This window comes from Gossypium hirsutum, chromosome D06, assembly GCF_007990345.1.
Source record: "Gossypium hirsutum isolate 1008001.06 chromosome D06, Gossypium_hirsutum_v2.1, whole genome shotgun sequence".
Lineage (NCBI taxonomy): Eukaryota > Viridiplantae > Streptophyta > Magnoliopsida > Malvales > Malvaceae > Gossypium > Gossypium hirsutum.
Window position 1 is genome coordinate 12,533,319 of NC_053442.1, and position 14,961 is coordinate 12,548,279.

The 14,961-nt window shown below is 35.1% G+C and overlaps 1 protein-coding gene across 1 annotated transcript; it reads left to right on the top strand.

Annotated features, from left to right (window-relative positions):
- Positions 1 to 1,091: 1,091 nt before the first annotated feature.
- LOC107901151 (ATP-dependent 6-phosphofructokinase 3) lies at positions 1,092 to 5,613 on the top strand. Its single transcript, XM_016827033.2, has 13 exons — positions 1,092 to 1,829; positions 2,081 to 2,127; positions 2,233 to 2,272; positions 2,382 to 2,444; positions 2,546 to 2,683; positions 3,014 to 3,172; positions 3,273 to 3,326; positions 3,408 to 3,476; positions 3,598 to 3,727; positions 3,995 to 4,260; positions 4,368 to 4,416; positions 4,549 to 4,703; positions 5,085 to 5,613. The coding sequence occupies exons 1-13, from the start codon at positions 1,503 to 1,505 to the stop codon at positions 5,253 to 5,255; spliced, it is 1,668 nt and encodes a 555-aa protein (XP_016682522.2). The 5' UTR covers positions 1,092 to 1,502; the 3' UTR covers positions 5,256 to 5,613.
- Positions 5,614 to 14,961: the final 9,348 nt, after the last annotated feature.

Below are 14,961 nucleotides of genomic sequence, written 5' to 3' on the forward strand. Positions count from 1 at the left end.
TGATATATACGCAAGATATTTCAAATACACATACAAAAATACATAATACTAAAATTTACTGCACTCATGATATGGATTGGAAAATAAATATTTCATATATAAAAATTATATTTACTAAAAATAATTATATTTGAAATAATTAATTGATTTTATAATATTAGAACTTATCATACCCACATTGTAAGTGGAGAAAATAAATATTTGAAATATAAAATGTTGTTTAAAAATAAAATATATATTTTCATTATATAATTACATATTTATTATATGAATAAAAGATTTATTAATTAAAATAAAAATAAAAAATACGCCTGAAAGCACTATTAACTATTAAATCTTAAATTTTGGTTGAAATTCGCATATATTACTAATTTTCCCCGGTAATATTTTATTATTAAATTAAAATTTGAGCAGTCACCTCTATTTAGTTATGTAGAATGGACAAAGGCAGGCCACATGTCAACTCCGTAGAAAAGAAAAAATCAAGATTTTTACTAATATTCGGAAAATATGTTATTCTCTACCGGTCAGCGGAACCTTCTATTTTAGTTTCACGGCAAGGGAAAAAAGTAATCGAAGGTGGCGGGCCGAAAGGGTTAAAAATGAAACAAAGAACCCCCCAAGTCCAACTTTGAAAAATGATCGTCATAAATCACCTGCTTTTACCTCTGGTTACCAAATCAAACACTGTTCTCAGGTTTGGAAAGAGATGCTATCATTGTATGGACAAAATTTAGACGCACGTGTGGGTGGTCATAATTTGTCATTTGTCTTAGATTCTATTACTAATTCTATTTTCAGTCCCTCTACTCCTTTTAATTCCATAAATTAATTCTCGTCTTTACATTTTAATTAATAATACTGCTAATTAACTTCTCTTAAATTTAAATACTTGGTTATTACTTCCTTTCCTTTTTCTTCTTATAAAAGAAATCAGATAAGTAGATGGATTAAATTATTGGAATTAAAAGAAAAAGGATTAACTTCAAAAGTCCTAGGAGTACAGGGACTGAAGCGGTGATTAAACCTATAGCTCTTAGCTCCATTAGGTTCATCCAATGTGCGTGATTACCCTGGTATTAGCTTGTCCAGCCAAAAGACTGAAAAACCAGACCCTCCAGCCAATCCGTTGTTTTCTCTTTTTGACCAAGTATCACCCAAGTTTAACGAAGAAATAAAAAACTGAAGCTTCATTTTCCTTCCGACTTCCCTCGCTGTGAATGGTACAGTAAAACAACCCAAGTTGGGAAAAGGTTCCAAAAGGAATAACCGAGTCCGTACGATCCCTTCTCTTCTCTGCGTCAAAAACCACATACATATTCAACGAGGGCGGAACCAGGTTTTCCACCCTCTTCCTCCTGCTATATAAAGCCATTTTCACGAAAGCCAAGCTCGCTCGTCCAGTTTTCATTTTTGTAGTCAAAACAGTGCCTTTCTCCTATAAATATGGGGCTTTCTTATTTTTCTTTCCCTTCCAGGCACCCTTCTCCATGTCTCGTTGAATGGATTCCCTTCTCGCCCCTTCCTCCACGTCGTCTTTCCCTTCTCTGAACAACAATAGCAACAGTAGGATTAAGCATAACTCGCTGCCATCCAGTTTGGGTTTCTTTAATTTGAGAAAGTTCAGTACGGTTAGTTTCGGTTATAGTCGCCGTTCTTGTCGTTTAAGGTTGAGTAGTTCCCGTCGTTCGAAGACCAAGTGTTCGACATCTCCGACGATGTCTTCCTCCGCTTCGCCTGAGATCCCACAGCCTAAGATCGTCAACGGTCCAGGTGGTTATGTTCTTGAAGATGTCCCTCACTTATCGGATTACATCCCTGATCTTCCTGTACGTATAATTTATTTTCCCCTCGATTATGTTATCGTTTTCCCTGTTCTGATCAAAAGAATTGGAAAAGCAAAAGTAATGTGTCTTTTGAAAAGCTTTTCCCATTCTCTTTTCTGGGCAACAGATCACAGTTTCAGATTCCATTTTTTAATATTCATCTCTTCTTTTCATAGTTAATTGATAATAAATTAGTTAAAAGTAGTTTCTGACAGTTTTGAATCTGATTTTGTGTTACCTTTTTCATGTTAAAGGTTTATTCGAATCCGTTGCAAGACAATCCTGCATACTCAGTTGTTAAGTAAGCCCATTTCACAACTCTTTTTCTTTTTTTTTTTAAACAAATTTATTTGATATTAATTGTAAAAAATTTGTATTAATTGGATCGATTCCCCTGTTTCACCAGGCAATATTTTGTCCATGTAGATGACACCGTTCCTCAAAAGGTTAGCTCTCTCATATTTTCCTTTTTAATGCTATGTTACCGTGATTCTTTATTTATTAAAAGTGATATGGTTTTGATATATATATATGTATATCTCTTCGTCTTTATAGATTGTTGTTCACAAGAATAGTCCAAGAGGAGTACATTTCCGACGAGCTGGACCACGTCAAAAGGTATGCGTTTAACATCATCTACCTTGTGTATAAAATGTGGCATGATGAAAACTCTGACATGTTTTTATGATATTGTGTTGGGGCATTTGACGGTTACCTAGATATATTTCGACTCCGATGACGTTCATGCCTGTATTGTAACGTGTGGTGGTCTTTGCCCTGGACTCAACACCGTGATTAGAGAGATAGTATGCGGCTTGTTCCACATGTATGGTGTGAAGAAAGTTTCGGGGATAGATGTAAGTGATCATTCCACCTCGAGTTTGTTTGTAGTAGAGTTCTTTTTAATCTTTTTCATTTCCCCTACATCTATTAAATAAAAAAAATAAAAAAAAAAGTTTTTCCTGAATCAATTATAGTGTTTGGCTCTAACTTTTGCTAATAATGGCACCCCATCTTAATGACTTAAGGAAAACATATAAATGCTTATTATATTGACTTCATTAAATGTGTCAACCTAACATTTTTCATGCTGGTATGATTTTCCCTTGATCAGATGTTTCGAAATATGTCATCCATCATTTATTGAGTTGGTGCATCACCAATTAATGAGTTTCTTGCATTTGTAGGGAGGATATCGGGGTTTTTATGCTAAAAATACTGTGCATTTAGATCCTAAGGTTGTCAATGATATCCATAAACGTGGTGGAACTATCCTTGGAACATCACGAGGTGGCCATGATACCTCAAAGATTGTTGACAGCATTCAGGATCGTGGAATTAATCAGGTTTGTGTAAAAATACTATGATATTTGTGATTGTTGCCAATAAAGTATAATTAGTTATCATGATCAAGACTTACCTATCTGACATATTGATGGAACTTAGGTTTACATTATTGGTGGAGATGGAACTCAGAGAGGTGCATCTGTTATATTTGAGGTGACTCTTTAATAGAATATACAGACATTGATGTGCTATGCAATTTTGTACATACTAAAAAAAATATTGTGTACTTTACAGGAAATTAGAAGGCGTGGTCTCAAAGTTTCAGTTGCTGGAATACCTAAAACCATTGACAATGATATCCCGGTAATCCTCTTGGTTGGCTTGTATAGAATCTTGCTGAACCAGAAGCATGCTAGTAATTGCCACTATTTTATTTGGTTGTGACATGGTCTTTTAACTTTTGTTTCTTTTTCATGCATGATAGGTTATTGACAGGTCCTTTGGCTTTGACACTGCTGTTGAGGAGGCTCAGCGTGCCATTAATGCTGCTCATGTTGAGGCTGAAAGTTTTGAGAATGGCATTGGTCTTGTGAAGTTGATGGGTCGCTACAGTGGTAAGTTTCCTGTTTGGTCTCTATTTGAAGTGTTAATTCTGAATTTCAAAAGTGAGAGTTACAACTATCAATTTATGACATTTAAATAAATCTTTTCTATTTTAAGTTGTATCATTTAGAATTATACTGGTTTTGTTCCTTTATGCTTTTCTTCTTCAGATGAGTTTACGTTCCCTCTTATCATGCATCTCTGTTTCCTGAAACTCTGTCAGATTGTTCCTTTGTTTTTTTTTTTTTAAATGCAATCTAATCCCGCAACTTGTGCAGGTTTTATTGCAATGTATGCTACTCTTGCAAGCCGAGATGTGGATTGTTGCTTGATACCAGAGTCTCCCTTTTATCTTGAAGGACCTGGAGGACTTTTTGAATACATTGAGAGGCGACTTAAAGAAAATGGGCATATGGTTCTTGTGATAGCAGAGGGTGCAGGACAGGAGCTGCTTTCTGAGAGCTTGCAATCAATGACACAGAAAGATGCTTCAGGAAACAGGCTTCTGCAGGATGTTGCTTTATGGATATCACAGAGGATCAAGGTATGCTATGTGGTTCCAACTTAGGAACAATTCACAGGCACGTAATGATATATAATATGGAACTTTTTGATGTGACATTCATTTTGGTTTTTGACTGTCATTTGCAGGACCACTTCTCAAAAGAAAGGAAGATGACAATAAACCTCAAATATATAGGTTAGTAGAATAAATATTTAATACGCTTTGGAAGGTTTCTTTTCGCAAGAGGGAAAGAAAATTGTAGGTGTTTTTCAGTTTGAGTTGCTAGTTAATGGCAGAAGTTGAGAAATTTTCTTCATTTTATGGCAGATCCTACTTATATGATCCGTGCTATTCCAAGCAATGCATCTGACAATGTTTACTGCACACTTCTTGCTCAAAGTGCTGTGCATGGAGCAATGGCTGGGTACACCGGCTTCACAAGCGGTCTTGTGAATGGCAGGCAGACATACATACCATTCTATGTGAGTTTGAAATGACGTAAAGAGTTCTGATTTGAAAATTTCATTTCAAAAATCATTGTTTTTCTGTTGCATGCTTAATGCCGTAGTATTCAAAGATGGTGTGATTTTAGTATCCCTTCTGCAATGATGAACCTTTCTGGTTATTTGCATGCATCACTTCTGACGGTGATCAGTTAATCTTGTGTCTTGCCGATGTTCAGGCTATTTACAGAATACCTTAAAGCTTCTATTAGTCCTTGAAACATATCATCCAACTCTTTCTTGTTACATATGAACTTTGGTGATTAGATTAGATTAGATAACAGATAGGATGTGCCGGTGTAACACACCAGAAAACTTGTTTCATATGGGGTTTTAATTTTGTATTATTTTGGTGTGCAGCGGATTACTGAGACACAGAACAAGGTAGTGATAACAGATAGGATGTGGGCAAGGCTCCTGTCTTCGACGAATCAACCAAGCTTTTTGTGCCCCAAAGAGATCCTTGAAGACCAGGGCCATGAAGAATCCTCAAACGAATTGTTGGATAATGGAAAGTGTAGCCCCAATTGAGGTCATGCAAATGTGTACCGCATAGTTACAATAGTCATCCAGGCAGCTGCCTAGTGTTCTTCCATAAGGTCCTCAATAATTCTGTTGTATGCCATTGGGCATGTTGATTTTTGGGTTTTAAACTTGAGTTTTAATTTATTTATTTTTGGGTTTCTGGCAGAAATTATGCTCCAATGCTTTATTGGATTCTATTTTATTTTATATTAAGAATGCTTAGTTTGCTTGCTAATGGAAAAGTTACATATGCTAATAAATATTAGAACTTGACTTTGTCATGCTTCTCTGTTGTATTTCAGCTTGATATAAAACATTTTGTGGCGATTGAATAAAATGATCTAGTCTTCTTTTATTTGTTAAATTTATGGTATCAGAACTATTAATTCAGAGTGAAGGTTCTTTTTTTCCCAATACCGAATCTCATTAGTCTTGGTCTTATTGACTGTCAACAATGATAATACTTCCTTCACAATTACTGTTGTTTAAGTGGCATTAACAATTTCTCGACATGGAAAGCTCAATTCTCTATGCTCATACGAGGTCATAATATTTACAACCATCTCCATGGCTTTATTCTTGTGCCAACCTTCACTAGATGAAGGGATCCTAATCCCGATTACACATACTTGCAATAGCTTTCATTGTTGTTGTTGTTGCCCCAAATGCTAAACAAGCATGAGACTCCCTTCACGCTACATATGTTAATAAATCTCAAACTAGAATATTCAGCCTCAGATACAAACTCGCAAGATTCACAAAAGTTACAATCTTTCGTGATGTTCACTCGCTCATGCTTGAACTGGCCACTATTGGTGCACCAATGTTAATGAAGAACTGATTGTCAAGATCCTCAAGGATCTTGGCTCAAAATATAAGACCTCTACTGCAATTAGAGCACGTAACTCCACAATCTCCTATGAAGAACTTTAAAAAAAATGACTTAATCATGAGGCCTTTCTACAACATAAAGACATGAAAAGAAACTCTTTAATACAATTACACTGTTGTTGCTCAAGAGAGCAATCTCGCTTGCACCATTCCTCGATTAAACACCCAATCAACCATGGCGTCAATCCAACAGTCGTAGTGTCACCCCAGACAATACTCGGTTCCCATAGAGATCTGCTTCACATATCCGATGTTAGCTTGGCAACAAAATTGGCCATATTGATGGTGTTTGCGGCTTTTGCTCCCATGATCATCTTAAAGCCAAAGCCAATTATGTTGCTAGTTTCCCAACAAATGCTTATCCATGGATACTTAACTCTGGTGCATCACATCATATTACAACGGAGGCACACAATTTTGAGGAATACAATGGCACCGAAGGAGTCAAAATGGGTGATGGTAAAAAAATTCCTCTCACTCACATTGGATCCACCCATTTGAAAGCATCAAACAATGTTTTGTTTTTATGCTCTTTTAACACCTTATGTGCATTGAATATCAAATAAAATCTTATCTTTGTTTTTAAATTCTGTCGAGATAATCTAACATCAATTGAATTTTTTCTTTTTTATTTTCTCGCGGAGGATTTGCACTCCCAGAAAATGCTAGCATGCAGCCAAAATAAAGGCAAAGTGGCCACAAATTCATCCACATAAAAATTATACTGCTTAATTCACAACCGTCACATGGCACCAATAATTGAGTTTGAATAACATTTTAATATCACGTGGGAAACACCATCGTCCAACGACATCGTTTCGGATCAACCTCCTTTGATTTCATTGCTCCCAAACCCCATCCTAGTTCACATGCCATTAGCCACTTACCCACACTTGTAGTCTGTCTCCTTTGGTTTTTGTTCTAGAGGGATTTGCATGTTCAGGTATGTCTTCTGTTTAACTACTTTCTACTCCATCTTCTCCACCACCACCTCAATTACAACCAATCCCAACTCCCTAAGCACTAAAAAATTCTAAAACAATTATCCAATATTATCACCGATCTACAAATAAAACCATTCCCAACCCCTCCTGCAACAACCAGTCCTTCTCACCACCAATCGTGCTTATCCATACTCAATTACCCAACCCACTACCCTCTACCAACTTTCTACCACCCTCTAATTTGACGAACCGAGTAACCACATGATCACAAACTAAGATATTCAAGCTGAAACATATAGTTGATTACCTTGCCCATCTATCCCTATCATCTATACCTACTACATTTTGGTAGGCTAATAAGTCACTTGATGAAGAAGTGTTCCTGGCCCAACCTGAAGGTTTAGAGCATCCGGACCTTCCCTCTCATGTATCTTTGCAATGTTATATATGGCTTCAAATAGGCGGTATGGTATAATGAGCTCAAAACTCAACTACTTCATGTAGGGTTTGCTAAATCCGAGTCTGACACTTATTTATTTATTCTTCACAATCTGAGTTGCCATAGTTTATATCATGATACATGTTGACGACAGTATTATTGGGAGCAGTGACACTCTTATTTGTTAGGTTATTTCTTCTATTAACACTCGCTTTTTCATTAAATATTTTAGTCATGTTAACCACTTCGCATTGAGGTAATTTAAAATGATCATAGATTGGTGTTGTTGCGAATTCAGAAATTTATTTGAGACGGGAATTAAGTTATATATTTTTACAGTAGTAAAAGTGTAATTTTATTATTTTAATACCCTATTTTTTTTATAAATTTTAAATGATAAAATCAAATTTTTATAATTTTTGGATCAAAATATAATTTTACCACTACTAATTTAAATTTTATAAATTATAAAGGGGCCAAAACAAAAATTTTCCATTTTAGCCCCCTACCAACCCCTTGGATCTGCCCTAATTGATGTTGTGTCAATCCAAATATAGAAAAGATATACTCAACGAGGTTAATATGAAAGAGAGTAAGGGTGTATCAACTCGTAAGAGCTCCAATTTGATTTTGTGCCTAGATAATGTCTCCTCTCCAATTAATGCCACTCAATATAGGCATATTCTTGGCAAAACTAAAGTATCTCTCTTTCACCAGGCTAGATATTTTCAAATTCTATCAATAAGTTCTCTCAATACTGTTGGTGTTTTGAACTAAGAAAGAAAGTAAAAAAAAGAGAATTAATAGTATATCAGGTCTGCTCTATGTTTCATTATCTTCAAACTTTACAATATATATGAGTTTCTTTACAAGGGAACTCAACAAACCCCACTAATACAATCGTGAAACTTGAAAAAACATTTCTTGTACACAAACTAAACATGTCATTCATCATCTAAACATATAAAACAATCTACCAACTAAGATTGGTTTTACCTAAAACATACTAAGAACAAACATGCACTTGTTACTGGTGGTGTGCACCAAAACATTTTCATTCAATCTGCGGATACAAATGCAGGCACATTCCGCGGATAGACTGTGGTTTTGTTAAAATATTAGTGAGTTGATAAACAAAGGATACATATGCAACCCGCAGAGTACCATTTTGCAGTTGATCACAAATGAAATGAAAGTCGATAGACACATGTTTCATTCATGAATGAAAAACTGGGTTAAAGCATAATTGGTTTGCCCCAATATTGTCACAGTATATCACCGGGCATGTAGAAGGTTGAAGACCAAGATCATTTAACAGAGAGCAAACCCAATTCATTTCAACAATAGTAATAGCAACACAGATATTCGGCCTCGATGGAGGAACAAGCAATGGTTTGTTACTTTTTGGAGCTCTAGGAGATGGGGTTGCGACCTAAATAGACAATGTAAACATTGGTGGAAAAGAAGTCATCAATGTTTCTAGCCCAATCAACATCAGAGAATGTATGCAAAGAAGTAAGAGAGTCACGATAGAGCTGGAGACCATGATAAGGAGTGCTACAAAGATATATGAGTAACCATTTAACAAGGGCCCAGTGTTTGGTGGTTGGCTCGTGCATAAATTGAGACAACTTATTAACTGCAAACGCAATGTCAATACACATAAGTAATAACTATTGTATACTACCCACTATTGCTCGAAATTCTGAAGGGTCAGATAAGGCAGGCCCAAAGTGTAGTGATAGTGAGGAGCTTGTTGGTAGTATGTTTGAACTGGTTTAGCATCCAACATTTGTGCACGGGCAAGAGTTTTCAACGAGTAACGTCGTTGAGAAAGCAAAAGACCATGCTTGTTGGGAAGAACTTCAACACCAAGGAAGTAAGAAAGCATGTCTAGGTCTTTAAGTGAAAATCGGCTTGCTAAGAAATGAACAAATCGATTTACCATGCATCATTATCCCAGTGACAACTAAACCATCAACATAAACAAGTAGATACAATGAATGACCTTTAGATTTGAAGTCGAATAGAAATGTATCAACATGTGAATTTTTGAAGCCTGGGTGAAGTAGGAATTTGCAGAGTTCTTGATACCAAGCTCGAGGTGATTGTTTTAGGCCATAGATAACTTTCTGAAGCTTACATACATATGATGAAAAATCTAGATCAATAAACCTAGGCGGTTGACTCATATACACATTCTCACTGAGATGGCTTTGTAAAAAGGCGTTGTTGTCATCAAGCTGACGAAGGGACCAACCACGACTTATTGCAAAACTAAGAACAAGATGGATGGTGGTTAGTTTGATTACCGAACTAAAGGTGTCATGATAATCAACTCATGGTCGTTGATGAAACCCTTTTGTAACTAATCATGTAACACCCCTAACCCGTTTCTGCCGTCGAATTAGGGTTATAGAGTATTATAATACAAATCAAAACATTCAACATCATATAGAAACAATTATTAAAAATTAAATACTAACATTCAATTTCAAGTTTCAATCATAGTATAAATACATTTATGGGCCTTAAACCAAGTCTATGAGGCCTTAAAAATAGCTTGGGAACAATCAAGGACTAATTTGAAACAAAACAAAAAATTATAGAAAAATTTAAAAATTTTGGAAACAAGGGTCATACGACTGTATGAAAAAGCCTAAGCCATGTGGCTCAGAAAAATGGATGTGTGGTCAACTGTGTACAATTCAAAATATGGGACATACGATCGTGTCTCAGCCTGTGTGGGTATTCGAAATAACATCATACGGCTGTGTCGTAGGCCGTGTGATAGACCGTGTGTATATTTGAAGTAAGGTTACATGGTCGTGTCGCCAGGCCGTGTAACTCTTTGTGACAGTGTGGACCAACCTGTACTTAAAATTAAAATAACATACGACCATATGATGTGATCGTGTGTGGCATACAGTCGTTAGTGCATGTGCCCCAAGTTGTGTGCTTCCAAGTTGACCCCTAATGCAAGCCAATTCAACAACCCTTTCTTAAACACCAAGCTAAACCATTTCTAATTACTTTCACATGTTAAAAACACATTAAAAGACACCAAAAACATGCCAAAATCATTCAACCTATGTGCTTAACCAATATGCCATCACTTGGCACCACAATTTATACACCAAATCAATCCAAGTGCAAGGCTACAAGTCCATGTCATAAACATGTATCAAACATACCAATTAAGCAATTCATTCACAATCCATTTCCACCATTAACTATCTACTTTCTAATGGCATAATTAAGTGACCAAAACACATATATACTTAGACATTTACAAGCCCGAAAGCAAGGTCATATATACAAGTAAGCTAGTAATAAGCTCAAACCATACTACATTGGTAAAATAGCATAAAAGCTCCTATTACATGCCATTTATAACCATCAACAAAATAATAAAACATCTACCAAAGTGATGAACGAATAGTATGAATGTGCTCCGACTAGATTCCAACCAATCGAGCTTTTCGATGTTCTACAAGAAAAGAAAAGAACTAACATAAGTGAATAGTGCCTAGTAAGCTCGTATAATTCATGTATAACACCATTACCATGCTCATAAGTTTATCCAATTCCTATTTAGATCACCAAAATTTTAAGTTAGTGAATTCATGCATGAAACATGTGATTCATCCACAACATGCACATAAACTAGAAACATAGTAATTTACATTACATTATCACATTTCCAACATGTATCAGTTATTCATTCCGATAAGCAAATATGGTAACATTTCCCATTTCATTTATCATGTTCACATAACATTCCATATAATTGAATTCACTCATTTAAGCCTTTATTACCCGTTGAACCAAATGAAACAACGTCGGGTACACGGGAACCATGCTCACACAAAGTGTGCCTATATCTGTAATTGTAACGATATCTGTAATGCTCACATGAGCTGTGAAATGGGCCTGTTCACACAAGTTGCAGGTCAGGATGAAAGCTACACGATGCTGCTCACATGACATGTAGAAAATTCACAACAAATGCAGAATTTCAGCCATTGGTAGGACATCCAAGATCAACACCCGAAACTGTATAACCCCTAATGACATGTCATTTGTATCCTAAGTATTCACAACGTTCAAACGAGACATATTACATTCTCAAACCTTATAATTATTGCACATTGATTTATCACTATCAAACAAATCATGAATTTTCACATTTTCAATTATAACCTTCAATTAAACTAACCTTACAACTTAATCCAAACAACTAATTTTCATTTAACAATCAATTAGAGCTATATACAAACACAACATTAGTCAAAAATTTAACCAAGACAATAATTAATAAACTTAATCAATATACGAACTTACCTATACCAAAATGATTCTTAACACGAACTAACGACTACTCTGCTATTTTGGCCTTTCCGTGATTTGTGTCCGTTTAAGTTGTTTCTTGATCTAGATAAATATTTTTGTTCAATTAATCAAATTCCAATACTTAAATAATTAACTTATACTTATAAACCCCTTTTATTATCAATTTAAAAAATTACCCCACTATTTACCCTTTGTACAATTTAGTCCCTAAACCCAAAACTTACAATTTAACTACAATTAACCAAAATCCAAGCTAGCCGATTTTCTTAAGGTTCCAAATCAACCCATATTTATCATCATTTCAAAATAATTCCATGAAATTTTACTATTTTAACAATTAAATCCTTAAACATTAAAATTACCAAAAAGTACTTAACAAAATATTTATATTTAGCTATTAAACTCAAAAATCTATCAATTAAATTCATAAACACACTTAATTCATTCATGGTAAGCCCCTAAACTTTTAAAAGTTCTATAAATTAGTCTTTGGGCTAGCTAGATTAAGCTACAACGATTCCAAAAACATAAAATTACTAAAAACAGAAGCTAAAATCACTAAAAACAGAAGCTAAAATCACTTACATGCATAGGAGAATAGCAACCGAACCTTCAAGCTTTCTTCCTAGGGTATTTCTATTAGTAAAAACCATTTGGAGAAGATGATAGCCATCTTTTCCTATTTGATTTATCATTTATTCAATATATTACTCATTTACCCTTATAATTTAATAGAAATTTCTTTAATCCTTAAGCCAAAACCGTCCACTACATATATATTTGGTATAATTACTATATAAAACCATTAATTTACCTTTTTATAACTATTTAACACATTTAACTAATAGATACTATATTTCATAGCTTTTACGATTTAGTCTTTTTTCTTAAATTAATTATATAAACATTAACATTTCTTAACCATTAGTATGACTTTAATAAATACTCATAAATATTAAATTAATAATATTCACTAACTCGTTTGTCAGAATTGTGGTATTGAAACTACTGTTTTTGACACCACTAAAAATGAGTTGTTACAAATCGTGCCTTGTACCTGTTAATGGAACCATAGAAATTATGTTTAATTCAAAAAATCTATTTACAACCCAATACATTTTGACTACAATCGGGTGGCAATAGCTTCCAAGTTTCATTGCGAACAATAGCATTATATTCTTCCAACATCGTACCACACCATTTTGGTTCTTTCAAAGCTTGAGTTATTGTAGTGGGTTCAAGGTCAGGCAATTTGGATAATTGGGTATGAAGGTTTAATTTTTTAATAGGTTTATGAATGTTGGCTTTTGCTCTAATTTGCATTGGATGGTTTGGTCGTGGTGTGTTTTGGGTACATTGAGGGACGGGTGGTGAGGGGTTTATAGTGGAGGTCAGTGGGATGGATTGAATTTGAGAGTCATTTATGAAATGGTGAAAAGTGGTTGTTTGGTTTGTCATGGGTAGAGATTATGCTGGAGCTTCACATTGGGGCTGTTGGGTACCGACTTTGGATGGTAATATGCATGATGGTGGAATGTTGACCTTTATTAGTGGTGGAATCCAAGTGGAAACAGTGGTAGAATCTGGACGAGGAGCTTGAGTAAGTAATGATGTAAAAGGAAAGATGGAATCTAGACGAGGAGTTTTGTAATCCATTGCTTTGAGTTAATGAAGTTTTTGCTAAAGGAGCTAGGGTGAGTTGGGAGAAGATTTTTCATCCAAAAAATGATGAAATGTTTATGGCTAATCTTGATGAGGGTTGGATCATTATGGTTTGGAATGCTCAACCTCTTTCAGGGCATAGTTGGGCTTGGAAAAAGCTATTGAAGTTAAGGGAGCTTATGCTACAGGTTGGTAAGATACAAGGTTCTTACAAAGCTAGTAAAGTTTGGGAGACTATAAGGACAAAGTGCCTCGACATAAAGTCATATGGAGAGGGCTTTCAATTTCTAGGCATTCTTTTATTTATTGGTTAGCAATTCAAAATAAGCTACCAACTAAGGATAAGTTAATTTCTTGGGGTTGTCATTTTAATTTTGTTAGTGTTCTTTTTTATGTTTCTAATGAAACTAGGGATTACATGTATGTTGATTGTTTTTATTTCAAGATTCTCTCGAAGCAAATTTTGTAGGCCTTTTCATGAGAAACATGATTCTTGGCAAAATATCATTGACAGAGTTCTTAGGAATGGAAGAGGAAAATCTTTCTTCAACTCTTCTTAGGCTGGCTTGGTATGCGTTTCTTTATATGATATGGAGAGAACGAAATAGAATGTTTCACCAAAGTTTGCTTACATTGGTTCAGGTTCTTTCCAAAGAAATTAAAGAAGTTGTAAGGAATAGATTATCTAGATGTAAGTAAATTTTAAATATTTCTGATTGCTTGATAAAAGAATGATAGGACAATGGTTCTATTATGGAGAATTTTAAGGTTGATATCTCGCTTGAATTCCATCACTTGACTATTAAGGGCATGGTCGTGGATCCTAGTTCTTATAAGGAGCTGGTAGCTGCCTTGCCAATTGAAGTTTGGGAGCAATTATCAATGGTGTTTGTTTTGGAAGGTGAGAGCGGTCGCAATTTTTGGATTGCCTCTTCCGATGGTAATTTTTCTATCTCTTCTACCTATAAATTGTCGACATCTAATGCCTCTAGCAATGGGTTTTGGATGAACATTTGGAAGTTGGATGTCCCTTATCGTATTCATTTCTTTTTGTGGTTGGTCACCCATGACCGTTTACTAACTAAGGCAGCGTGTGTTCGTCGACATATTACTAATGATGCAACTTTTCCTAGATGAGAGTGTCATGAGCAAACTATGTTGCATGTGCTTCGAGATTGCCCTTCATCTCAAACATTATGGTCACATCATCTTTGTGGTGGAAGGTTAGTGCGTTTCAACTCATGCAATTTGAGTGAATGACTGCATGTGAATTGTTCTAACAACTCTTTCCTAGTGGAAAATTTGATTGTTTAGTCTCAATACTTTGCATCTACTTGTTGGCTGATATGGAGGTGGAGAAACAAGGTAGTGTTTGTAGCAGATTATCAATGGCCAGGTAATGTTTCCCACTTACTAGCTACTA